We start from the raw sequence: 26,477 nt of genomic DNA, 5'->3' as shown, positions 1-26,477 counted from the left end.
AAGATCTTGTCCATTGCTGACTTTATATGATTATTTTTCACCTCTGTAGGACTGAGCTTGTAATACAAGTGTTAGAATGTGAATGATGATAGATGGGTAGCAGGGCAGAGATGAAGGCTCAGGACAACAAATGGATTTCTTAGGATTAAACAATGGTCTTGGACATTCCATATGTATTGAAACAACTTGTCTCCATTAATGAGTAGTTGCAAGCAAGTGCCAGAGAGAGGAAGCAACAAAGAGAAAAGTATGGTTTTCCTATATGCATTGAAGCCTTGGCAATGTAATCCTCTATGACAAATATGCATGGGGAACCCAGCCAGGGTGAAAACCAAAACTACTCTCTGTTTTGACAGATCATTCTCTCAAGAAAGTTGTCAGATGAGAAATTATTTCTTCTCTCTTCTATTCCAAGGAAAGGTCGGTCTTAGGAACAAAGAGATCACAAAATAATTTCACTTACTTTAAGAAGCATCCTGCAATTTACACAGCAGTCAAAGGAAGGGAAACATTGTCAAGGGTGTAATTCTAAAACCAGGTCTCAATCTAAATGACAAGAGGGTCAGGTTACAGGAGCTAAGAATTCCAAAACCATTCACACCTATTATTTATTATTTTCTTTCACCACCCTTAGTCCCTAACTTCTAGAGGTATGCAAGACTCTTCCAAAAACTCTGCCCCAGTAATAAGACATTGACCAAGGACAATAATTTGGACCATCATGCCAAGAAGTGCAGTATCTGAGAAGTTAAACAAGCTAATAAAGAAATCTTGATCTCAGTGTGTCTTTTCTTGGAGGATTTCATCTCCTTGGATCTTCTTCCTTTCTCCATGTTTCTTCTTGTGTAGAACTGTAATCAACTGATTTGGTAAAACAGGCCTGGGGTTGCCTATTTGAAAGTGATATTCTCTGAGAAGATCAAGACAGCTTTTGTGGGGATAAGGGAAAAGGAAGCACAAAGTAGGAAACCTGAGTTCATACTGCTCTAATTTTGAATTTGTCTTTCACCCCAAGGGAGGTAAAATCACATGGGCTAAAACTAAGTTGGTTTCCAAGGAAAAGCAAAGGGAGGCCACTGACAAAGATTCTGTCCTTAACCAAACACTAGTCAGACTTTGCTAGCAGACTCTCAGACAAATGATTTTGTCTACCCCAACAGCAAACCCCCATTGAAAAACTTGAACAAACACTAGCCTAGTTTCTAACCACTCAAGGCCATATCACTAGGATGACAATTCCAAACCCCTTAAGTTTCTGCCTCAAAAAATTCAAGGCTGCCAAAAGAATTTAGTTTGTTCAACCAACACCTCCAGATAGGGCTCCTGTCTCCTAGTGTCTATGGGAGAGTTAGCATCTAATTTCCATAAATATCAGTTAACAATCCCAGATGGGTTTCACATGGACCAACTTCCCCTTCCAGCTTTTCATAAATTCCACTTTCCTGACTGTTCAACACCTACCTTTCCCCCTTCCTACTCTCACTCTCCCTTTAAAGCACCCACCCAGTCACTCGTGCACAAATTGAAGTTGAGTTCAGGTTATGTTAAACCCTCTTCCCCATTGCAATAGTTTATTTATTAAAATCTGTTCTTGCCACTTTAACTGGTTTCCACCTTTGTTTATTTTTAATATCACTTTATTCATCTTTAATACTGCTAGTGTCTGTAATACCACTCAGGTTGCTAAACAAAAGAAACTATTGCAGGTGAGCCCAGCTTATCAGGGTAAGTTGCAGATAGGAACCAATGTCCTCATTAGTAAAAAGAAATGATTGCTCTGCAAATTCCCTTATTAATTCATTTTCCTACAAATATTGAGCACATATGATACGACAGACACAATTCCTGCTCTTGGAAGATTAAGTTTTAACAGGGGGGAAGAACAGCAGGTAATCCCTTTCATGCATCTTTCCCAAGAAGCTGCAGGTGGTTTGGTATCCTGGCTATCTCAGGTACTTTTATTAAGTTAGGATTAACACATCTTTATGGAACAGAGATTTATCTTATCTAATTTACTAAACTCTTATGTACTATATTGATCAGAGTTTTCTATATTGATCAGAGTTTTCAAAATGTTTTCAAATTCATGATCTAATTTGTCCTTCCAGAAAATTTAGAATGTTATCAGCACCATCATCTCTAATTAATGCATAACTAAACCGAGAGTCATGTACATGATCATTGCTTCTCACTCATTTCTGGTAATTTTGGACATAAAGGGGACATCATGAGTACAAAATGTATTTGAAGTTTCATATTTTAAAAATCATTTTTCTTTCTAATTAATAATTTAGTCAGGACTGTTTTGATAGAAATGATTTTTTTTTTCCCTGAAACCATGTAATAGAGAGTTCCTCACCCAGTTTTGTGAGTCCTTGTACGCAACAACATGCTCGGCAATATTTGTACCCCAGTATAAGAGGTATAGGAACAGGCAACACAGTGTCAAGCAACTTCCTGAAAGCCATTCAGCTAGTAAGTTCCTAAGTCAGGACACAATGCAGGACTCCTGACTTCGAGTCAGGCTTGTCCCCATCATCACACCACGGCTGGCTCCCAATTCTATAGAAAACAAATACAATGACATTATGCAAAGCCCAAATGGTAAATCTCCAACATGCCAACCAATACATAGATTCTCCAAATATTAAGTGATACTCAATATATGTAAAAGGCAATAAAAATAATAAAGTCAAGGTCCCTATATAAAAAGTGTCACGATTAATTGGAATAAATAAAATCCTCACCATTTATCCTGTACTGCCACTCTTCTCCATTTCTACTGCCTGGACCATTGCCATAGCATCTCACTGTTTCCCTTCTTCAAAGAGAATCTAACATAAAATTCTGATCATGCCATTCCCATTATCTTAAGGATTTTTTTTGTAGCAGGAAAATGACCCAGTTTGAATTACTCTAACATTACGTATTCAGGAATTGATAGAAACTTGTAATCCATCCCTTGTATATGTATCCCCAAATAAACTGTTTTAGTAAGTCATTTTCAAAACTTCTCAGATGAGAAATTGTTACTCATTGTGTGGCAATAGGAAAATTCAGACCTCTCTGTTTTTCAGTTTGTCTATAAAATGGGAAATTGTTCCCAACTTGAAGGTTTGTTGAGAGAATTTTAGGGCAAATTTAACACGTAGTAGTTGCTTGGTTGCTTGATAATTATCATGTTCAATAGCTCTCTAATTTTGAGGCCCTCACTTTTTTCAGAAGAAAGTCATCCCAAGCATAAAAACAGAAGCAAAATTGCACAGGTGCAGACACACTGATACATTTATGATAGAGGATCTGAAATTTTGTGAGAAGTACTACTAAATTTGTGTAGTTATGTTTCATATTAAAATTTTTACTTTTCACATCAAAATGATATTTCAACATTGAGAGACACTGATATTATGAAATAGGATTCAAAACTTGTAAGTCCTCAGCTGAGAACACACTACCTTTCATAATCTGGTCTCCATCTCTATTTCCAGGTTCCTGTCTCATCATTCCCTACCTACATCATACCCATATATCGGGTGCTTCGACCACACTGGAGATCTCAGCATTTCAAGAACACAGTTAGATCCCTGTCATGATTCTGTCTACAATCAGATTGCTGTTGCTGCCTGGAATACTTCCCTTAACAGGTATTTTGCCTGAAAAAATTCTTTCTCGCCTAGTAGACCCAGTGAAAATATATTTTCTGTGAAAGATTCCCATATACATTGACATCCTCAAATGTCCCAACCCCAAGAGCAGTTAGTTAGTCACTTTTTTCTTAGCCAGCTGATACTAAGTCAATACAAATAAGATACTCTAACACCAAAACCTCTCCCAATCCCTGCCAACATCCTCTCTCCCTACCCTAGACTGGAAGGGCTGTGTCTTACTCCTCTCAGTGAGACTAAAACTTAGTATAGGAACTAGCACCCACCAGACCTTCCCAATAAATGCTCATTAAACAAATGACTGGTGATTGTATGCTAACAGTGTTTTATTTGGTCAGAGTACTATAGCTTAAAATTCCCTGTTCATAAACCCACACATAAATATTTCACAGCAGCATAAGTAACATCAGAGCAAAAAAATTTCAACATTCATTTCAAAAAAGTTGTAGATGATGATCTCTGAATTGCTGCCTAGACAAGATCTTTGGCTCAAGCCAGAAGTTTTGTCATGAAATAATAACTTACACTGAGCCTCAAAAGGCAGGAACCTGAAACTACATGGAATTCATTACCGAGGAGTGCTCTGAAACTGAGAAAGGAAGGCAGGCGAATCTCCATTGATACTGAGTTATAAATCTCCAGGCAGAAAACACTGAAAAGTTAAATCAGAGTGGTGACTGGAAACACTGAGGCTGGATAGCGGTGGGGGTCAGAGTCATTCTGCCATCCTAGCAAAAGCGATTGTTTCATCTCCTCCAAAAGATGTAGGCGCACACATATGCACACAGCTTCAGAGTGTTCCTGGACTCCTCTAAATGCTTTCAGTGAAAACCCCAAGGCAGTAGTTTTCAAACCTGAGTGGGCAACGGAATCAACCAAAGGGAGCCTCATTAAGTTACCAATCAGTAGGCCTTTCCCCCAGGGTTGCTTATTCAGTAGGTCTGGAATGTGGTGGAGAATTTGCATTTCTAACAAGTTCCCCGGTGATTTGGATGCTACTGGTCTGAGAATCACACTTCTAGAACCACTGCCTTAAGCTACATGGAACACTAATTTCATAGGAAGTAATATAATTTGAGAAAAACCTATTTTTTAGGAATGACCCACTCATTGGCAGTTGGTACTGCCAACTATTCAGGAAGAAAGCAAAAGTCATTTAAAACAACGAAGAACTTGCATGATATAAGCTTCGTTTTCCAAAAATGCCAGGTTCACAGAAAAAGGCCCCAAAGATAACCATAACTACACTGCAAAGCACCTTTTTAAGGAACAATATCAGTATTTTCCATGTGTATTACCCAACTCATACTCTCCCTGCACTAGCCAGTGCAAGATCCACCTCCCCAATAAAGCCTTCCTCAAAGTTTCCACCTCATGTCTTCCTTTTCTCAGAACTCCCACCGGGCCTATTCACACAATACAAAATTGTCATCCAGGGCCTCTGAAATCCTGAATCACATTTCTTTTTATATTCCCAGAGTCTAAAATAGCACCTGGCTTCTATATACTGCTTCTGTGTTGCTGTGATCTGAGATATCATATTAGCAACACAGTTTAGCACAGTGGAAAGGAGAGCAACATTCTAAATATCTTTTTAAAAAGTGGAGATTAGTCTGACAATATGGGAAGAAGACAATATCTATGTAAAAATGTTTGTCAAAATCATTAGGACTGGGACCATTTTGCTTAGTTACAAATCAGCTGCACCCCAATAGGCCACTAGAACATTACTCAGTACAGGACAGTTATGTTTAGCGATATATATTTCTAATGACCACATTAAAAAATAGACAGATACGTATTGAAATGATGTCCTTACAACAAAGTTAAAATAATAGTAGAAAAATTCTGGTGGTTAAAGAGCAAGTAGTGTGCTCAATTTTTTTGCTACAGAACTGGAAAAAAAAATTAAGAAAAAACCTCTAAAACAGCTCATTATTCAATAATACTAATAAATAAGGTTTTCTAGAAATTCCTAAAGTAGATTATATTCATTCTTGAGTTTTCAATTAGTATATTCTTCAGAGTGCTAAATATGTAAGATGTCTGAGAAAGAAAAGTGTTCAAAGGCCAAATAAATTGGGACATTCACAATGATTAGTAAAGGTTCTATGTCCATTAAATGGATATTATAAAATTTCCCATCTGATGGAGTTTTGAGGATAAAATGTTAGGAAATGTCTAAGTCTTCTTAGGTATCAAATAATCTTAGATATTATTTATTATTTCTATAAAATACCTAAGCCTTCCTATCGTTCAAGTTCAATCATTTCCATGCAATCTGGTATGACTGTTCTTTGAGCCTCTCTGATCATTCTCTTCTCTAATTACCTATATATTTTATAGCATTGACCACATAATTTTACAGTTAATTATAACCTATATCAGAAAGGCTATTGGTTATTTCATGTATGTTTATTTTGGCTTCAAATTGGAGCTGTAAAGTCCCTAAGGGATGAATTCTCTGCATCCTCCATACCACCTAGCTTAGTGCTAAGACCATTGCAGGCTATATTTATGGTTATAATACTTATAACAATACCCCCATACTTGTGAAGGGGATTTTTTAGTAGTTTTCTAATTTTTGTCCTCTTTGTTATCAGCCATGTGATCCTCACCTAGACTAGCACTGAAGTCCCCTGGCCCCCCACACACTGTTTCAAGGGATGAGTCCAAAGCACTTTCATCTGCTCCATAGCTAGTCAGAGCTGTCATTGGGAAGGTATTTAAACAACAGGGAAATTGTCACTAAAAAGATACACAACAAGGTTGGGAGTGACTTACAGGATAGATCTTATAGCTAGTTTGAATTCCTGTTAGAATAGTACCCAGAAACGTTTGCTTTTAGTTCAAAAGCTTAAGTGGAGAACAACATATAGGCTTGCTCTGTCAGCCCAGCCAGGCTGACATTGGCCAACGAACCTTGGGTCCATGCCTGAGTTAAGTGCAATACACTCCATTCTGATGTCATTTTGTGAAGGAATTATCACTAAAACTGAGGAGCTACACTTGCCCTCCCAGAGAAGTCTCCAGAATATATCCAATTTATCCTACCTGCTAAACAGCTCCAGGCATATGCTTGTATGGCTGAACTTGAAGGGGAGCAGGCAGGCTTCCAGAGGGTCTGATGGAACCCATTTCTCACCTGATTTCTCATCTGCAACTGTATGTCCATTGTAAGGCCATTTCTAGGGGACTAAGATGATCACCTCCATTAGATGCTAGAAAATGTTCTCTATTTTGTGTCCTGATAATACTGATCTTTTCCTACGTCCATTGCATACCCAGTTGGTGTCTGTGTCTGGTCTCTCCGCCCATTTGAATCTTTTAATGATAAATGGCAGTTATGTGCCATGCAGTTGAGGGCTTCTGATTCCCAAAAGTATGCTCCCATATACTTCACACTGATTCTAGTTAGACATATAAAGCTATTTAAACAGTTCCATGTCAACAAACACATGAAAAAATGCTCAACCTCTCTAATCATCAGGGAGATGCAAATCAAAACCACAATGAGATATCACTTATCTCCAGTGAGAATGGCCTTTATCAAAAAGTTTCAAAACAATAAATGTTGGCATGGATGCAGAGAGATAGGAATACTCCTATACTGTTGATGGGACTGTAAACTAGTACAACCTCTGTGGTAAGTAATATGGAGATACCTCAAAGAACTAAAAGTAGACCTACCATTTGATCCAACAATCCCACTACTGGGTATTTACCCAAAGGAAAAAAAGACATTTTATAAAAAAGACATGCACTCAAATGTTTATAGCAGCACAATTTACAATTGCAAAGATGTGGAAACAACCCAAGTGCCCATCAATACATGAGTGGATTAATAAAATGTGGTGTATGTGAGAAAGTACTACTCAGTCATAAAAATGGTGAACTAATATCTCAACCTGGATGGAGCTGGAGCCCATTCTTCTACGTGAAGTATCACAAGAATAGAAAAACAAACACCACATGTACTCGACATTAAATTGGTACTAATTGATCAACACTTATTTGCACATATGGAAATAATACTCACCAGAAATAAAGCAGGTGGGAAGGGGGCTGAGGGAGGAAGAGATGAGTAAATTCACACCTAACAGGTACAAGGCACACTATCTGGGGGATGGGCGCACTTATAACTTTGACTCAAATAGTACAAAAGTAATTTATGTAACCAAAACATTTGTACCCCCATAATACTCTGAAATAATAAATAAATAAAAATAAAAACAGTTCCATGGCCAGGTATTGTCTGCCCGTGGGAAATCTCTTCAATAATACAGAATTTATTTGGATGAAAACTGGATCTAAAGCTCTTTGGAAACAAATATCAACTTTGAAGATTATGAGACCACCCTAAATATTATCAAGAAAGGTGTGTGTGGGGTTGCTGTTTAACCAAATATACTTTATGCATGAGGGAGTCTTATTTTTGGCATAGAGAGAAAATCCATGAGTGTCCTGGGATTGGTGTCTATTCCTTGCCTCTTAAACTCTCTTGGTTTGAAATACCCTGGTCCACAAAAATGCTTTCCCCACCCTGGCATGTCTTTTCCCTCGAATAGAGAAGAAAGCATATTTGAGTCTCTCCTTGAGAATTTCATAGGCAACCTACTTTCAGATTAGAATAAAGTATATAACTCATATTTCCCTTTTTGCTCTGCCAGGATATTCATAAACATCTTTGTTAATTCTTATTGGTTAATGTATTTTCCTTATTTTTCAAATATTTTTGATAACTCTTAAATATGTCTTTTGTGTATATGCTATGCTAATTGTTTTTAAGAGGCAGCAGATATATAAATAATATAATTAGTTAAAAATCTACCTACCACCATTTTCTAATTCTCCGTCCATTCCCTCCTCCCCCCGCCCCCCTTCCATCCCTTCTTTTGTTTTTCTTCTCTGACTTCACATCACCAGAAATAGAGAGAAAGTAATGACATCAGTGGATATCCAGGTGGTATTATCATCAAGGCTGAGGTGTTCTCAGAATAACCATCAGGAATGTGCCACCTGGTCATCCTGCCCATAGCCCAGCAGGATGGCGCCCAAACCGAGCTCTTGAGACCAATGGATAAATAGGTCCACAGTGCTCAGGACACAGACAGAATCAGTAACTCTCCATCTGGGTCTCACTTGTTTCCTCTCATTTTCCCTTTGCTTTGTCTCACGGATCTCCAGGTGCTCTGCCTAATATCTCCTCTGCCTGTGAGTCCACGCTGGTCTCCTCCCTTCCATAAAGTATTTCAGCATTAACTCACTAAGAGCAGAAGCTTTGGGATCAAACACACCTGGATTATGGCATCTGTGTGCCATTTATCACCTGCGGAATTTGGGACAAGTTCTCTTAATCCTTGGGCCCTTATTTTCTTCACCTTTAAAATAGTGATAGTAAAAGGGCTTCCCTCCTATGGTCATTGTGAAACTAAATGAGATAATACACAAAATTTCCTGGCCCAGTGTCTGACACATAGCGTAGGTGTCCAGGGAACAAAAATGGCTAACATTTATAGAGCACTTAAAATGTAAGTATTGAATGCTTTTTTCCTACATTAGTTATTTAATTCTCACAATTAGTCCATAGCGACCTATGAGGTTGACATTTTTATAAATCGCTAAGAGCAGTGACTGGCACAAAGTAAGCTCTCAATAAATGCTGTCTCTTGTTAGCATTACTATTATTGTCTTCATTTGACAGGTGAGGGAACTTAGGTGGGGGCAGGTTAAATATTGACTATCATCTACTACTTGTCAGGATATTTGCGTATAAGGACACATATTAAAAGAATTCCATTGCAAGTATTATTTTAATCATTGTATGCTAGGAAAACTAAGCCTTAGAAAGGTTAAATATATTACCAAATGCCACTTGGCTAGAAAGTAGCCAAGCTGGTTACTGAATCTAGGCCTTTGTGTCCTTAAAACCTGCCTCTCCGTTATGTCACACTAAGCCTTCATAACTCCACACCCTCTCAGTGAGGTTTGTCACACAGAACAGTTTTACAGATAGAATATCTCCAGTTTCTACCCCTTTTCCTCTCCACTCCTAGGAGAAAAAGGCACTGGGCAAAGGAAACTGAACCCAAATCATTCTTAAGCCATTTCAATTATTCCAGACACATCAACCAGTTAAAATGTAAATCTCTTCCACAAGAGATTCCAATGGAACCTTTCTAGGTTGTTTTATGTTCCTTCTCATGGTGACAACAGTTGCAGCAGCTACTCTGACAAGTAAATCCTCATGGTGCCACTACAGTCACCAGAGAGCAGCCTGCAGAGTCTAGGAGCCTGCTTCACCCAACTAAATCCTGAGGAGGAGGCAATAAGGGGAGGCTGAGATGTGGCCTGTCCCATGGGAATACCTATATTTAACCCTCGAGTGTGCCTAGATCAACAAAATGAGCTTATTGGAATTTGAAAATTTTGTTTGATAACTAAAAAAAATGCATGACCAATACAACTTAATTCAACACAAATCTATAAAAGATATCAAAAGCCTCAACTGTCCTGTAGGTGATAAAGATGTGATTAAGAATACAAGCCTAGGCCGGGCGCGGTGGCTCACGCCTGTAATCCTAGCACTCTGGGAGGCCGAGGCGGGTGGATTGTTTGAGCTAAGGAGTTCGAGACCAGCCTGAGCAAGAGCGAGACCCCGTCTCTACCAAAAATAGAAAGAAATTAATTGGACAGCTAAAAATATATATATAAAAAAAAATTAGCCGGGTATGGTGGTGCATGCCTGTAGTCCCAGCTACTTGGGAGGCTGAGGCAGTAGGATCGCTTAAACCCAGGAGTCTGAGGTTGCTGTGAGCTAGGCTGACGCCATGGCACTCACTCTAGCCAGGGCAACAAAGTGAGACTCTGTCTCAAAAAAAAAAAAAAAAAAAAAAGAATACAAACCTAATCTGGGAAGTTCTATAAAAGAAGGGCAAATAAATGGCCGTGGGGACACATAAGAGGGATAAAGTTTTACTGTTATTATTAGAGAAAATATATGACAGTGATTTTCTACATGGGCCGAATAGTCTTTCTAATCACTTGGGGGAAAAAATTACCTCGTGAAATAAGCCACGCACAGAAAGAAAAATACTGCATGTTCTCACTCATATGTGGGAGCTAAAAAAGTTGATCTCATGGAGGTGGAGAGTAGAATGATAGATACCAGAGTCTGGAAGGGCTGTGCGTGGGAGCAGATACAGAGAGATTGGTTAGTGGGTATAAACCTACAGTTAGAAAGAATAAGCTCTGATGTTCTATAGCAGGGTAAGGTGACAATCTGTTGCATATTTCAAAATAGCTAAAAGAGAAAACCTGAAATGTTCTCAACACACAGAAATGACGAATACTTGAAGTGATGGATACCTCAACTACCCTGACTTGGTCATTACACATTCTGTGTATGTAACAAAATATTACACATACCCCCAAAATATGTGTAAATGTTATGTATCAATAAAAATAAATTAGTAAATAAATTTTTTAGAAATGACCTCAGTCTAGGCCCCACAGCAGTCCAACTGTATATGAATCTCCAGAGTGTGATGCCCCATGATAGGTATTTTTAAAAAGCTACCCAGATAAATATTCTATGAAACAGGTTTGAGAATCACTGTTCAGAGAGTAGCACTTCATCAGGATTTTGACTAGTGCTAGGGATAGTCAGGGAAACGCATACGAACAAAAAAGAAGAGGAAAGAGAGTGCAGAGTTTGTGGAAGAGCAGATTAAGGATTTGAATGGGCTTGAGTATTCATGTGACATATAAGAGGGAACAGAGAAAAAGAAAGTTTCATTTGTAGGAGCAAGATCATGAAGACAAATTGACATTTGGGGGAGTCTGAATCTTATTTTCAAAATATGTAAAATATGGCTCTTTATGCATGGCATTGTTAATTATATGTTAGTTTTCATTTCTAAATGACCTAGATAACTATGCTTAGATAAAAAAGCAATTGTTCACTACTTTTATATTAAAACAGAGTAACTGACTCCCACCACTGCCTCAAAACACAGAGTGCACTGTACCCCACAGTAACAACAGATCACTCACTGCCATCATCTTCTTCTGCAAATACCAATTCGCAAATTTTCGTGTGCCCCTCTTTTTCTCCTAGCATGGTAAAGATATGCATGCAAATGAGACAGAGAGAGGGAGAGAAACTAACTTATAAGCTCTTCAAGAATAGTGATTCTGTTAGCCTCTATTATACCTAGGACTGCTCATTTTTTCAATTATATGATCTACTTTAGGAGAACGAGGCAAATCTTAAATATTTTTTGCTCAAAAAATAACAAATCTTGCATGGGTGCTATTTTTATGATGTCAATGGCATTTGATGCTTACAGTAACTAATAAGACCAACAGAGTAGGTCCTATTATCCTCATCTGACAAAAAAGGCATGAAGTGACAGGAGACTATTCTTCTAAAAGCCTAAAGTGCTAGATTTTCTATTCTAACATACGTCATTCCCACCATTGTCTAAAGAAAAAAAAATATAGATGAATACATGTTGAAAAACTACTTTTCTTTTTAATTTTAAAGGTTGTTTTAGATGCTGTTTTTTTCTTTCAGATGTGAGCATTAATGGTTGATGTTATTTAGGGCTTATTCTGATGTGTTAATTTTCAGTGCTCTTAAGCTATTTTATTATGATTCAGAATATGTCAGGTCATAAATCCCTCAAGAACAGACATCTTAACTTGTTCATAACCATATTTCCAGATGACCTAATACAGTGTTGGTATGATGGTTATTCTCAATAAATTATTTTTTCTGAAATAAAAGACTTATATAGTTTTGTGATATTTAACATCTTATGTACCACAATCTACACAGCCAGTTATGTCAATCCAAATAGAAAATAAATCTGACCTGATACAGTTTTAAATGTCTTCTCCTTCAATCATTTAGCACATATGCATTGAATGTCTACTATTTGCCCACATTATTCAAGGGGCTAGGGGGACAGTGGTAAAAGACAGACAAGGTATCTTCCCCCCAACACTTGAATACTTGTGGCAAGAGACAATTACACACATGTGCATGCATAGTAAATTTGGGAATAAAAATGCTAAAAAAGATATAAAAAGAGTATTACAGTGAAGTGACCGAGGAAAGGCTACTTCAGATAAAATAAAGAGGGTTTCCATGAAGATGTGACATGTAACCTGAGATCTACATAGCATGACAGCCATGCGACAAGATAGGTGATGAGGGCTCCAAACAGAACAGTAAAGGCAAAGGCCCTGAAACCGGGCTGACTTGTCATGTTCGAGGCATGAAGAGATCAAAGAGGCTCACATATTCAGGAGATGAGTCCTAGGAGTAGGCAGGGAGAATATCGCCTGAGACCTTGAAGGCCGTGCAGAGCTAGAAAGCCATTTTACATTCATGGGAAGGCCTTAGAAGGTCATAACAAGAAAGTGACATGGTCTGATTTACACATCTGTTTGTCCAAGAAATATTCTGAACCAACAGAGTGATCTCAACTACCAAAGAAACACTAAATAGTAGTCAGATCTCTACCTTTAGGAAGGCTCATTTACAAAGATTTTTCCAAGTGTAGGGAAATGAAAGGAAATTCAGATTAACAATCATCCAAATTAAAAATGTTAATAATCAAAATGACTCTATGTTTTGCCAAGGAGTCCATTCTGCTGAGGTTTTCCTGTGCATACCAGACATACCAGGGATCAGTTCATAAGCAAACCAAGGGCCTCCCCTGAGAGTGCAGGGATTTCACCCTCTCCTCCAGGCACGCCCTTCATCACTGCAGAAAGAAATTAGCCCCATGACAGCTGCTAGGTGAGGTGCCTATAACATCTGTCATTCTAACAGGGACACTTATGAGAGTGACAGGGCGCCATTGATAATTTACATCAGAACAACAGGCATAAATGTGGACTGTCCCTAGATAATCCCTTGGCCTAGGCTTGATTCTCAACTTATACCCAAACAAGCTATGTGGCTGGTGGTAAGGCATCACCATTTCTGAGTTTATTAGTCATATGATGTGGTTGCATTTTCACATTTATTGAACACTAACTACCAAAGGTCTCATTGGAGAGACAGAATAATAAAGCCCATTCCCTGCTCACAGTCTACTCAGAAAACAAAATAAAACAAACAAAAACAACAACAACAAAAAAGCCACTGTACTGTAGCACAAGTGAAGCTCTTAAGACATAAACCAAGGAAAAAGGTCTTGAGTTAGCAGAGAAGAGAGGAGTGATAAGTCCTAAGAAGACATCAAAGAATACTTCATGGGGACCTGGTGAAATACGAGCTAAATTTAGGAAAATGAACAGAAATTCATATGTGAATTGTCATGTTCCATTCTAGCCAGAGGGGAGAGCATGTACAAAGGCATAGAAGTATGCAACACCATGGCAAGCCCTGGCTGTTAAAAATTGGTTTAACTAGCTGATCTCTAAGGTTCTTTATGCACCAAAACTCTGAATCTCCCCTTTTAATGTGTGAAATATAATTTGTAAAAATTAAAATTTTATTTTAGCCCCCAATTTAATATATATGTTACAATTCTATCTCCATTCCTCAACTACAGCCATTTGAGCTATCGCTATTCACATAACATTGATTTACAGCAAGCTGCACATGTACAGAACTACCTGGCAGTACACAAAGGAAAAATGTGAAGACCCAGGATCAATGCAAAACCCTCCATGAAATTGCAATTCATTACTTTAACAATAAAAGAAACATAGAGTCTGGGGCAGAATGCTAAATATGCAGAAACGTTTAAGATAATTGCTAACTTTTACTGAACATTTAACAGATATTTATCCAATTAATTATCACAACACTCATATCAATTAGATATGAACACTATTTCTATTTCACAGATGAAATAGATGAGGTACAGACTAGATAAAAACTTGCCCAGGTAAACTACTTACAAGTGGCAGAGCTGGAATTCGACTGCAGACAGCTGGCCTAAGAATCTATGCTTTTAATTACTATACTATATGCCTTTCGACAGTAATGTCAAGATTGTGGGGGACAATTCACAATATGTGGCAAGTGTTCTGTAATTCATCTTTGCTTTAGAGCAACATTGGTGGATAAGTTGGAAAAACACTGACTGGATCTCAGCAGCAGCCTTAGGGGAAAAAAGAACAATATGTACTAAGCAAAGATAGTAAATTTCCAAATCAATTTCCCACTTTCTAATTCAGTAGCTTAAATGTTGGGAGCCCAGGATCAGAATGCTTGCCCCCTGGGGTGGTCCGAATCAGCATTAAGAATTCAGCTGAGTCCATATGACATGAAAGAACTGGATTGGCCAAGGTTCTCATGGAAACAGTTACATTTTTGATCAGCTGTTTGGATTTCATGAATGTTGTAAGGTCTCGAAGGTGAACAACTCCATCTGTTAACTTCTTGTGTTTGGCATTTAACAGAACCACAAGCAGAAATGCAATTAAAGGAGACTTTGCAAGAGATGACAATGGTGGCAAAAGCAACAATAAGGTTAATGCAACTATGTCATATACGCATCAATTCAAAGCTTGCAATTAAAAAATACATGTTATCCTTTTTAATCCTAATAATATTTGTACATTATTATCTCCATTTTTACATACATATAGATGAAGGACCAGAGAGTATAGTGAGTTTTGCAGTACGAATGCTAAGATTTAAACTAAATTTTTAAATCCTAAATCTAGTACTATTTCCTCCTCTCCACAATTGCCTCTCAAACTGTCAAAAATTTCAGCAAGTCATCATGGTTTTCCTTAGAAATAACTAAATTCCATACCGTATAGACTGAGGCTTTGTTCCTCTGACTGCCCCAGTTTCTATATAAAAATTCTAACACCCCACATAGCATAATCCTTGGCCTAATCCCTGAATTGTGGAGGGGAAAAATTGAAAATTGATGAGTTTAACCAATGTGCCATCATATTTTAACACTGGGAGCTGAACAGAGTAGCAAAACAGGCTGCCCCTCCTGCAAACGTTTAGGTGGACGGAGGGCATGGCTGAAAGCTGCTTACCAATACAGGACTCCCCGGACAGTGAATAGGTCCCATCGTCATGGAAACCGCTTCTGCACTCACAGTGGTACCACCCTGGCAGGTTAACGCAGCGGGAATGGTTGTGGCACTCAATGATTCCCTCTGTACATTCATCAATATCTGCCTCAGAGAAAAACACAAGCCCACCAGGACATTAATTTATTTTGACACTAACCTTTCAGTAAACACCTCAAACACGCTCACGTCAAAGTATCAATTAAAACTGGTCAGTCACCTAAAATGAAAGTTACAGGAAGAAACAAATCCCATTTTTTTCCAGAGTCCAAACAAATTGCAAGCTTCATTCTTGGATGTTTTCTTATATATTTAACAATGAATGAAAGCTGACGGTCATAAAGACATTCCTATCAAATGATGTGTTAACTTTTGAATAAACACAAACTAAATTGAAGATGTCTGGCACAATTTTGGTATTGGGTATATAGGACTTTTCTCAGATTCAATGTTTCTAAGTTGCTAATTCCAGATATTATTTTGTGTTCTTTGAAAATACTTATGAACAAAGAAGTTTAGGAAACACTAGGTTAAATAGTGTTAAACTGATTTTGTACAGTTACAGTCCCAGAGACCTGTTATATTAATTATGTCCCTCAAAGCTTTGAAAGAGGAATGATAATATGCACTGTTTCCCAAATTTATTTGGCTGGTAAATGCTTTTTCTCGGGATACCAATAACATCTTGCAAAACTAATGTTCTGGGGAACACAGTTTGGGAACTACTGTTCTAATTCTTTTAAAACTGATTGATCATGCTAGTCAATCAGAGATTTTCATTCTTCGCTCATTTCTGATGAAAGGAAGTCTCCTGGGCTTTGTTTTTCTCTAGGCTCTGAATCTTTAGAATTGGAAAATATCTGGATCAGGCATAGATTTGTTTAACCCAAAGGCTTGCCTTTTAACTGAAGGAGGTTGACATCATTGCAGAAAGAAGAGTTGCTAATTGTTAAACAAGGGTCAGCTCATTCTTACAGAATTTCTCCATGTAATTATTTTTTGGAATATAGCCATTGCTGGCTGGGAATCTCCTACTTCTTTTGGAAATATCTGGACTATGGCACTCTTATATGAATATAAATTTAATTAACATTGGAATATAACACATAATGGATATAAAACACACTTTAGGATCTTTTTCAACAGGGCCCTGTTGTAGGTATCAGCTCAGGGGCAATCAGCTACTAGTGGTTCTATCTTGACTAGTCCTGAATTGTGCATTGAGCTCTGAATTTAGTTTGAAACCTGATGGTCTCATCTCATGGCACTCTGGCCAAATAAGGAAAGAAAATGTGTAGCTCCTTATACTGGGCAACTCCAGCTTGGCCTTTTACTGCCAACTGCCACCTTCTTGCTCTACAACATGTATTGTTCAGCCCATAAAGTCCTTTCACATACAGTATCCCTTAGGCTTCTAGATGCCATCAGTCCTCAGGACCTGTTGCTCTTATTGTTCCTTCAATTATTACAGTCAGGTTGTGTGTATGTTTATTATAAATCCCAGAAAATAAATTTCTAACAACTACGTAGATTGTCATTCCTCAAATTTTACAAGACTGGGCTCTCTGGAACATACGTTGGATCACTAAAAATGTCAAACCTCGGCATAGAGAAATGACTGGAGACAGTGGCTCACAGAGAGAATGGTCTTACCCTAAGTAACAGAGCCAGCTCAGTGCTTTTGTAACACAGGGCAACAAAAGACACATAACCAGAAGACTGACTTTCAGAGATGTCTTTTCTATGTTAGGCTGAAAGACAACTCTGTAACAAAGCAGCAACAAATTCTACCTCTGATATTTATTTCCAGAACTCCTAGAGAAGCAGTCATGATCACCATACACCCCATTACCTGTAGGCTGCTGACAATACTTCAGGCAATAGCCAAAGCTAGTGTTTTGGGAAACCAGGAAATACAAAAGGAAGAGCATCTCAATTAACCAAAGCTATCGTATGTTCTGGTTTGCCTGTAACAATCCTGGTCTATACCTACTGCCCCTTCCACTCTCAAAACTATCCCAGTTGGAGGAAAAATTATCTGATAATCTTATAAATATAGTAACACCTCTAGCCCTAAATTCAATAGGATGTTTCTAGGAAGAGCAAGAGTGGTGAATGATGTTCAAATGCTTTTTGAACTCACAGATATTTCTATTTCAAGAATGAAATGAGGAGAGAGACTGGCAAGAGTTTCTGTGATCCAGCAGGGTAGAAGTTATCTGTACAGCACAGGAGACTCTCATAGGCCGTGAAGACAATCAGACAGCAACTCATCTACAACTTCCCCAGAGACACTAGGGAATCCCTGGCTCGCATTGGCAATGAGAAAAGTAATGGATATGCCCGTTGCCTGGGAGCTGTGCTTCCCACAGCAGATTCTGTGAACTCATCGGGAATAATCAGGGCTCATGGAACACACACTGGCACCTGGTAACAAGGCTGCACATTTCTGTTCTCTGTGCAAGGTCTATAATTAAAGCGAGAAAATTAATTTTATATGCAACCGCACTGTACTTGAGAGGTGCTCACATTTTCACCATGTTCATAAAGCTGGCTGTTTCTTCTGTGTAGGTTGTCAAGAGTAGTATAAAAAGCAATCACCATAGATGCAAATGCAGAAAACACTTGGAGGCTTTTGGGCAATACTTTGGAGACTTTACAGATTATAAATGATGCTTTCTCCCCACGCTGGGTTGTAGTTGCCTTTGTCCTCAGAGATTTGTTTTTCTCAGTCCATTCTAGCTACAGGCAAACAAATAAGACAGATGCTCTGGGAACGGGGTCCCTCTGAGTTCACTGTGGAATCTGACTCTCTTGTCCAAGGAATTCTGATAAATCACAGTGAGCTTGGCTGCCCCTCACAGTGTGCCAGCCAACCCAGAGGAAATGAACAACCAAAAAGTCACCTTCCTTCCCTTAGAAAGTCCCAGGATTTTGATTAAATCTCAGTTTAATCCAGCAAAGGCCTAAAAATGTGGCAGAGAAACAAGAGAAGCTGGGGTATTCTTGAGAGTGAAACGTATTGTATTCATTTCTGTATCCTCATTGCCACGTGTCAGCCACACAATAATTAAGATTATTGTCCATAACACACAGCTAACAAATGGTGAAATCTAGTTCAAAAAACTAGCTAGAACCTGTATCTATCACTACTCTATCATATCATCTTGTTGACGAGTCAAGAAAGGATGATTTAGACAAACACAATGCATTTATTCAATTCTTTAAATATTTGTTCAGCTAAAAATATGTGAAAGGATTATTTTTGTGTTGTGGTGAATGTAAAGGTGAATAAGACATGAATTCCTGAAATCCAGGAGCTCACAATCCAGGGAGGAATGATACATACTTATCTTTCAAACCCTGCCCAATACCTTCTCCAATTCCTCTAGACAGACACATCCTCCTTCCTCTAGCAACTCAGTACCTGTAAAAACATCTGCTTTAGCACTTCTCTTGTCATATCGCAATTTCCTTTTGTGTCCATCACTCACATGCAAATTTCCCAAGAATATGGACAACTTATTCAGGCTTACCTTTCCAGTATTATTATTCCTAGTAATAGCTAGAAATGTGACTGTCAAGAGTGTGAAAGTGCCCAATACGAGTTCGTGGGAATGAACGAATGAAAAAATGACGAATGAACTGAATGAAAGGAACAATGAACAAGTGCTATTATAAAGATTCAAAATATCACAAGATTTCTTGACATTTGCAAGTCACAAATGTGCAATGTAAATTCACAAAACTGAATACAATTAGGTTGATTCAATTTAATATTTTGCTTCTTCTCTTAATCTTTAGAGATTTTAAGGAGGTCCAGTAATAAACAAAAAGGTATAATTGCTATGATGTTATTATGAATAATTATAACAATTGTAATTGTTACAATAAAAAGTCCTATACATACCAGAAATTTGTTATTCACAATGAGACACAAATGAATACTCAAGGTTCCCCCCCTCCCAACAGGATGTATCCTAAGCAATACATTTAATCCCATTCGGGATATACATTGAATTTGCTGTAGAAAGCCATTTGCAAACAAATGCTTGGCTATTTGAAAATTTATAAAATCAATTAAGTTTTTCTCAAAGCTTATTTTTTAAGAGATACTTTTGTATTTCATATTAATTGGTTGAAGCTCACAGTGAATTAGTGGCTTAAACTGTGGTTGGATTACATCTTTTCTAAGAATTTATGCAATGATATTGAGTCATGAAGAAAAACTTCCAATATTTTCATTCATTCAACAAGTTTATTGAGCACCCACCATGTAGTAATCATTGTAACATGCCCTGATGAAAAGACAGAGTCCCTGTTCTCTAGACACATAGAGTCTATGGGGCAACCGGAATGTAAAACAAAAAAAAGAAAGAAAAACAATATGGGCTTTGGAAGCAAACATGACTTCTTCAAATTCCTGCTCACCAGCACACTAGTACATTGTTTAGCTTTTACAAGTCTTTGTTTCCTCATCTGTAGGTTGAGGATAATAAAATCAAACTTCATAGGATTATTAAACAAAAAAGAATCTTAAGCAAAATTTATGTTTCTTATATAAAATATTAATTTTGTACTAAATATTACCACTAAAAAAACAAAAGACAGAATAAGTGCATTCTGAAAATCCCCCCCCCCAAAATGCTAATATCAGCTTGCTATCAGGAAACTGGTTAGGACGGAGAGACTATTTCTGGATCTTTAGAAATATTCATTTGTATTTTGAGACAAGTATAACATTGTAAAGCACTCAGGAAGCAAATTTATACATCTATAATATATACCCCATAAAACTTAGATTTTCCCTCCCCAAAAAAGTTTACATAAATTTAAGGAAGTAGAATCAGCAACATAAATTGCCACAAGTATAGAAAACAAAAAAAATGATTATTATCTGATATTTGCTGAATGCCGGGATTGTACTGAATATAGCATGCGGATACCGTGTGGTAGAAACAGACTATTTTTTTCCATCTCCTTTCCTTCTCGGGCTCCTAGGGGTGTGTCTTGAGCATGCTTCCTCTGTAGGTAGAGGAGGCCAAGTGACCACTCTAGCTATAGAGCTAGAAGTAATGCAATTTCAATATGGCCCATAAACATACCTTATATAAGTCCCCATGATATTTCCACCTGCTCACTACAGGCAAATGTCCATAGAAACCTAGGAAGCCCCATACTGAAAATGGCAGAACCATTTTTTGCCTGGTTCCCTGTATGACTATGTAGCCCTTTCACAGACCTAAAACTATCATGGACTATTTATATGAGTAAGAAATACATTTCTATGTTATTGAGCCATTACAGTTTGGAGCTGCTTTTAATTGCTAGTCAGCATTTCCTACCTATTATGATAGACTCCTTTCCATATTAAGTGGGAAGACTGTGCTCATGTCAGAACTCATGCTGATATAATATCTAAAAACAAAAACAAGCAAACAAACAAACAAACAAAAAAAAAACAGGACCAATCACAGACAATGTAATCAGCTAAAGGAATGGAAGAGGTTTTGTACTGAGAATCAAGAGTCAAGAATCAACATGATGTGTAAACCAGACAAAGCCTTGTAGTTAGATGCACTTAAGTTTGAACCTGGTTTTGTTACTTCCCAGCTATATGACTCTGAGCAAGTTATTTATCTTTTTTAAACTTCAGTTTCCTTGGTTCTTAAAAGAGGATAACATTACTGTCTTACTCTGTTTTGTGTTGCTATAACAAAATACCTAAGACTGGGTAATTTATAAAGAGAAGATGTTTATTTGGCTCATACTCCTGGTGGCTGAAAAGTCCAAGATTGGGCAGTTGCATCTGGTGGGAGCCTCAGGCTGCTTCAAGTCATGGTAGAAAAATGGAGGGGGGTGGGCAGTTGTGAGCAAAGAGATCACAGAGTGAGATAGGAAGCAAGGGAGAGAAACCAAGGAAGCCAGAATCTTTTTAACACCTCACTCTCATGGTTACTAACCTATCTCTGCAAGAGCAAGAACTCATTCACCCTCACAGAAAGGCATTAATCTATTCATGAGGGATCTGTCCCCAAGACCCAAATGTCACCCAACCCTGCCACATTGGGGATCAAATTTTAACATAATTTTGGTGGGGAAAAACCACATCAAAATCATAGCAATTATTAATACTTAGTTCATAATTTTGCTTTAAGGATTGAATGAGATCAATGTAAAAGCTACTCCACAAAGTCAGGCAGGCATTTATTAGGGCTGCAATAATTATCATTCTCTAATTTACAATCCCCACTTGGCCACTGAGGTGCTATATGTCCATGCCAAGACAGACCAAGTCTCCAGGCTTCAATTCCTTACATGAAAAAATGAAGGGATTGTACACTTAAGTCCTCCTCTAGCTTTTATATCCTGGAAGATGGGAGATCTGGGCTTTGGGCTCATGATTTCATCTACTGCTAACCAGCTAAATGGCTGTGAGAAGGTTTAAGCAACCTCTCTGCACCTCAGTTTTTTCATTAGCCAAACTGCAATTTAAAGATATGCATGTTTGTCTGCCTCACCAAAAAAGCTCCAATAAGGTGTGAATAAGCTCTGGGAAGTCAATTAATTGCTACATAAAATATATGGTGACATCATTATTACTGTTTCTTCTTTGTAAGTCCTGATTAGAAACTAGTTTTGGTCCATTAAACTGAAAGATACCTGCTATTAATAATGATGTCAACTGTATTGGTGACATGGCTCTCTGCCTTTTGCAAATCTCTTTCTTTACTGACTTTGCACAAGAGAACAGTCTCTTCCTGGTTGTGTCCATCTAATTTTATCTCTGAAGACTTTCTTTTTGTCTGTCTATCCTCTAACAAATTGTGCCCAAATTCTTCCATAAAGAATCTATGTATTCACATTTCAACTCTCCCCTTTAGACTAGAGGCTCTCTGATATACATCTCTAAACTGACCTCTAACGCAGGTCCAGATATACCTTACTATTGCCTATGGATTAGCTAATCTCAGAGGTCTCTTCCTTTCAGACTCATTCTGCCAAAAGCTTAACATATATATCTTTCTATGTATCAAACTTAATTTCCACCCCAGCACTCTTTCCTCACTCTCATCTCCATAATCAATGAATAAAAAGTCCAAGTTCTTATAATGGCTTGCAAAGCCTTACGCAATCTGCCTTCTCTTACCTCTTTGAATTCATTTACCACTCTTCCTTTTTCTTACCCGGGACAGCCACACTGGCCTCCTAGCTATTCCTCAAGCATAGAAGCCTTTGAACATGCTCTTCCTTCTGCCTAGAATGTTCTGTCAGATATTTCTAGGGCTTAATCTCTCAAACACCTCAACGCTTTATTCAAAGATTCCCTGTGAGCTTTTTCTTCACTGCCATATCTAAAATTATGACCATCACCTGCTCACTTCAGCCAAAGTATTCCCTACCCTCTCTCTTGCTATATTTTTCCTTTGTACTTACTGCCATCTAACAAACTTTATATTTTAAGTGCATATCTTGGTTTTTATCCTATCTTTTTCCTCTTAATGGTTTTCAAACTCTGTGAGGTGGCAAAAGTGCAGAACAGGACCTGGAACTTAGTGAGCACTAAATGAATATTTGCTAGATGAAGAAAAAGAGGGAGGAAAAGGCACAGGAAGGAAAGGAAAATGCAATAAAAATTCTTCCTTTGTCATAGTTTAAAAATCCGCATTGTATTAATTCTGTAGATCTGCTACCAACACCGTGCCGCAGTTCCTTATTTTTCAGACCTGAATGAGTGAGGTAGCTCCTATCTGTTCTTTTAGTCACTGTGCTCTCCAATCCATAGCACTATCTGGCTAATTTTCCCAAAGCTAATCACTAAGCAAAATTTAAGTAAAATAATAATAGCTATTCTGGCACTCAATAGCTAGTTCAGCCTGGCTAAGTCACTTTTTAGCTCAATACCTTAATTCTTTTATTTGTATAATATGCAAAGATTAAACTGAATAAGTATTTTTCACCTAGTACTCTACGAAGCACTAAATTTCTTTGGAGGTTCTCTTAGGCATACAAGGTGACTCTCAGTTGAACTCAGCTTGAGTGACCACGAGCAGCTATACATTTCTGAACTATACATCTATCAAAGTTTCACTGCTATGAACATTGATAATTTTGAAAACATTGAACTAGATCATATTCACTCCAAGCCTGAAAATCCTACGATTCTGTGATTTTTTTAAATATCCTGATCCTCTAGTAATTATGAATGATCCTTATTATAAAAATCTCCTACCAGGAATTCAAATCATAAATAATTGACCTCACTTTGACTATCAATTTGCCTTTATTTCCCAAAACTCTTTAGCACAAAACCTTGGCACTCTCTGGGGTGGCTGCCTTAAGTACCCCTATATTCCATACTCAATTTCATTTCAGGGTTCCCAACCTGCAAATCATTGTTTTTAAATTAAAAACCAAGCACAAGTTTGATTCCACCAAGAAGTTCTCTTTCTTTTCTCTGAATTCCTATAGTATTTAACAATTCTCCCACCCCATTTAACTCTGATGTAGATTCTGCTTTAGAAAATTCTGTGTTTCTTGCTACAGTTTCTCTCTCTGTCAAATATAAAGAATTTTTGAACTTCCACCTATTACTAATTTACCATGTGTGTCAGGTTCTCTGACAAGTGCTTTATATTCACTACTTCATTTGATCTTCAGAATGCCTCTGAGATAATTTGAATTACCCTAATTTTACAGAAAAGTGGAGGCTTAGATGTTTAAATAATATACCCATGATAAAACATCTGGAAAGTGGCAGAATGGGGATTTAAGCCAAGGTCTATTTGACTTCCAAATATTAATACATACTATTAAACATTATACTATACAGCCTTCTGCACATCTGGGGGAAAGAAGAAGCTTTTCCTTCTTTTATTATCACCCGTGGTAAAGCACCATTTCAGGCCTAGAACTGACTTAACTCATTGTTATCAACAGGTTTCTAGATGAATGAGTTCAATGGAGATTTCAGCCAGTGCTACTACAGAGAAGGCAGAATTTAGAGTTCGATTCTAGCCAAATTAACTGTTTACTGTAAAATAAACAAACACTCCTGAGGAAAATTCCACCTTCATAAAGTAGGGACATAATATCCAATACATAATAAAAATTTCCTAGATATCTAAAAGAATAGGGAAATGTGATCCATATTAAAGAAAAAAGAAGATAATAGAAACCAACACCACTCTCACTCAGGTATTGGATTTAGTACAGAGGACTTCAAAAAAACCATAAAAAATATGTTCAAAGACTGAAAGAAAAAAAACATACAGAGATGAATAATGAGCAGACTTCTACTATCAACCAAGATGGAGTAACAGGGACTGCAGTTACCAACTTACCTGAAACAAACAGGAAAAAATCAACCAATATATATATGAAAAACTAGTTTTCAAGGTACGGGAAATCAGGAAACTAGGGAGAGTGATCCCTAAGAGACATAAACCAAATGAGAAGAGTGCTGCAATGGCCCTACTTTACTACCTTAGGAGAAGTCCAGGCCATGGTGCAGGAGAGGAACCCAAGAGGAGCACAGTGGACTATCTGGTTTGAGGTTATGAAGATGAGAACATGAGAATACCAGGATAGATAGAGGCAAGGCTGTGTATTGAAGAGGAGAGAACTACACAGAGACAAAATTCCAAAGTCCGGCAGAGAATACCAGTCAAGTGTGCAGCAGAGTGTTAATCACAAAATAAGTGTGAAAAAACTATTCAAACCTGAAGAAAGATCATCAAAATGGATTAGAGGTAATAGAGCTTGGTGCTTAGACAGGGAGAGTAATAGTGTATGCTTCCATAAGCCAGACTTGAAAATCTCATAAATCATTGGATAATGCTGGACAAAGAACAGGAAAGTGTCTTGCATCAGTAGTGGAGAGTAATTAGCCTTATATTAAACCCTGCTCTGGTCCCAACTAAAAATCTTAAAAGTAAGACCCAAAAGGATCAAGTTGTGTTTAACATCTTACCTGCATCTTGGAACAAAGTTCAGGAATATTTATAGGAATATAAAAATATTCATCATCCAACAAGGTAAAGTTCACATTGACTGAATATGATAAAGGATTATCAGGCTAAATAGAAACAGAAAAATCCGAATGAATCAAATGAAGGGGAAAATAGATCATTTGACACCAACACAAAAGTAACACAAATATTAGAATTAGACAATAAGGACATTAAAACAGTTACTGTAACTATTTATATGTTGAAAAGCTAAATAGAGATGGGGAAAGTTAAAAATAGATTGATGAACTGATCCATATCTATCTCCAAATGAAACTAATAGAAATAAAAGCTACTTTGCATTGGATGAGAAATATATTGGATGGGCCAATTGGCAGATTAGATTTTGTAAAAGACTAGTTTAAAATTTAAAAACTAGAAAGTATCCAAAATGAGACACAAAGGAAAATAAAAAGACTTTTGAAAATGAAAAGACCATCAATTAGCTTATACAGAAGAAAATCGTGTAGCCTAATGTATGTGTAATTACAGTCCCTGAAGAAGGAATAAAAAGAGAAAAAAAAAAATGGAGAAATACGGCCAAATATTCCAAATGTGTTGAAGACTATAAGCAAACCAACCCAAGAAGCTCAATGAACCCCAAGAGCAAAAGACATGAAGAACACCAAGACACATTATTGTCAAACTTCCCAAACAAGTGATAAAGCAAAACATCTTAAAAGCAGTCAGAGAACAACAAAAAAGATATGGTCCATGCAGAGGAACAAAGATGAGAATGTCA

General features: G+C 37.5%; 1 protein-coding gene across 3 annotated transcripts in view; it reads right to left on the bottom strand.

Annotated features, from left to right (window-relative positions):
- NELL1 (NEL-like 1 (chicken)) overlaps positions 1 to 26,477 on the bottom strand; it is an 837,620-nt gene that overhangs the window by 22,235 nt on the left and 788,908 nt on the right. For 2 of the 3 annotated variants that reach the window (XM_012643488.1, XM_012643490.1), the window contains one exon: positions 15,690 to 15,830. The exons of the other annotated variant lie outside the window; for it this stretch is intronic. In XM_012643488.1, coding sequence (XP_012498942.1) covers positions 15,690 to 15,830 — 141 coding nt within the window. The remainder of the gene's footprint in view (positions 1 to 15,689; positions 15,831 to 26,477) is intronic. 3 annotated transcript variants of the gene reach the window in all.

This window comes from Propithecus coquereli, unplaced genomic scaffold (assembly GCF_000956105.1).
Source record: "Propithecus coquereli isolate 6110/MARCELLA unplaced genomic scaffold, Pcoq_1.0 Scaffold198, whole genome shotgun sequence".
NCBI lineage: Eukaryota > Metazoa > Chordata > Mammalia > Primates > Indriidae > Propithecus > Propithecus coquereli.
Note: the sequence above shows the minus strand (reverse complement) of the source record. Positions and strands in the feature narration are given on the sequence as shown.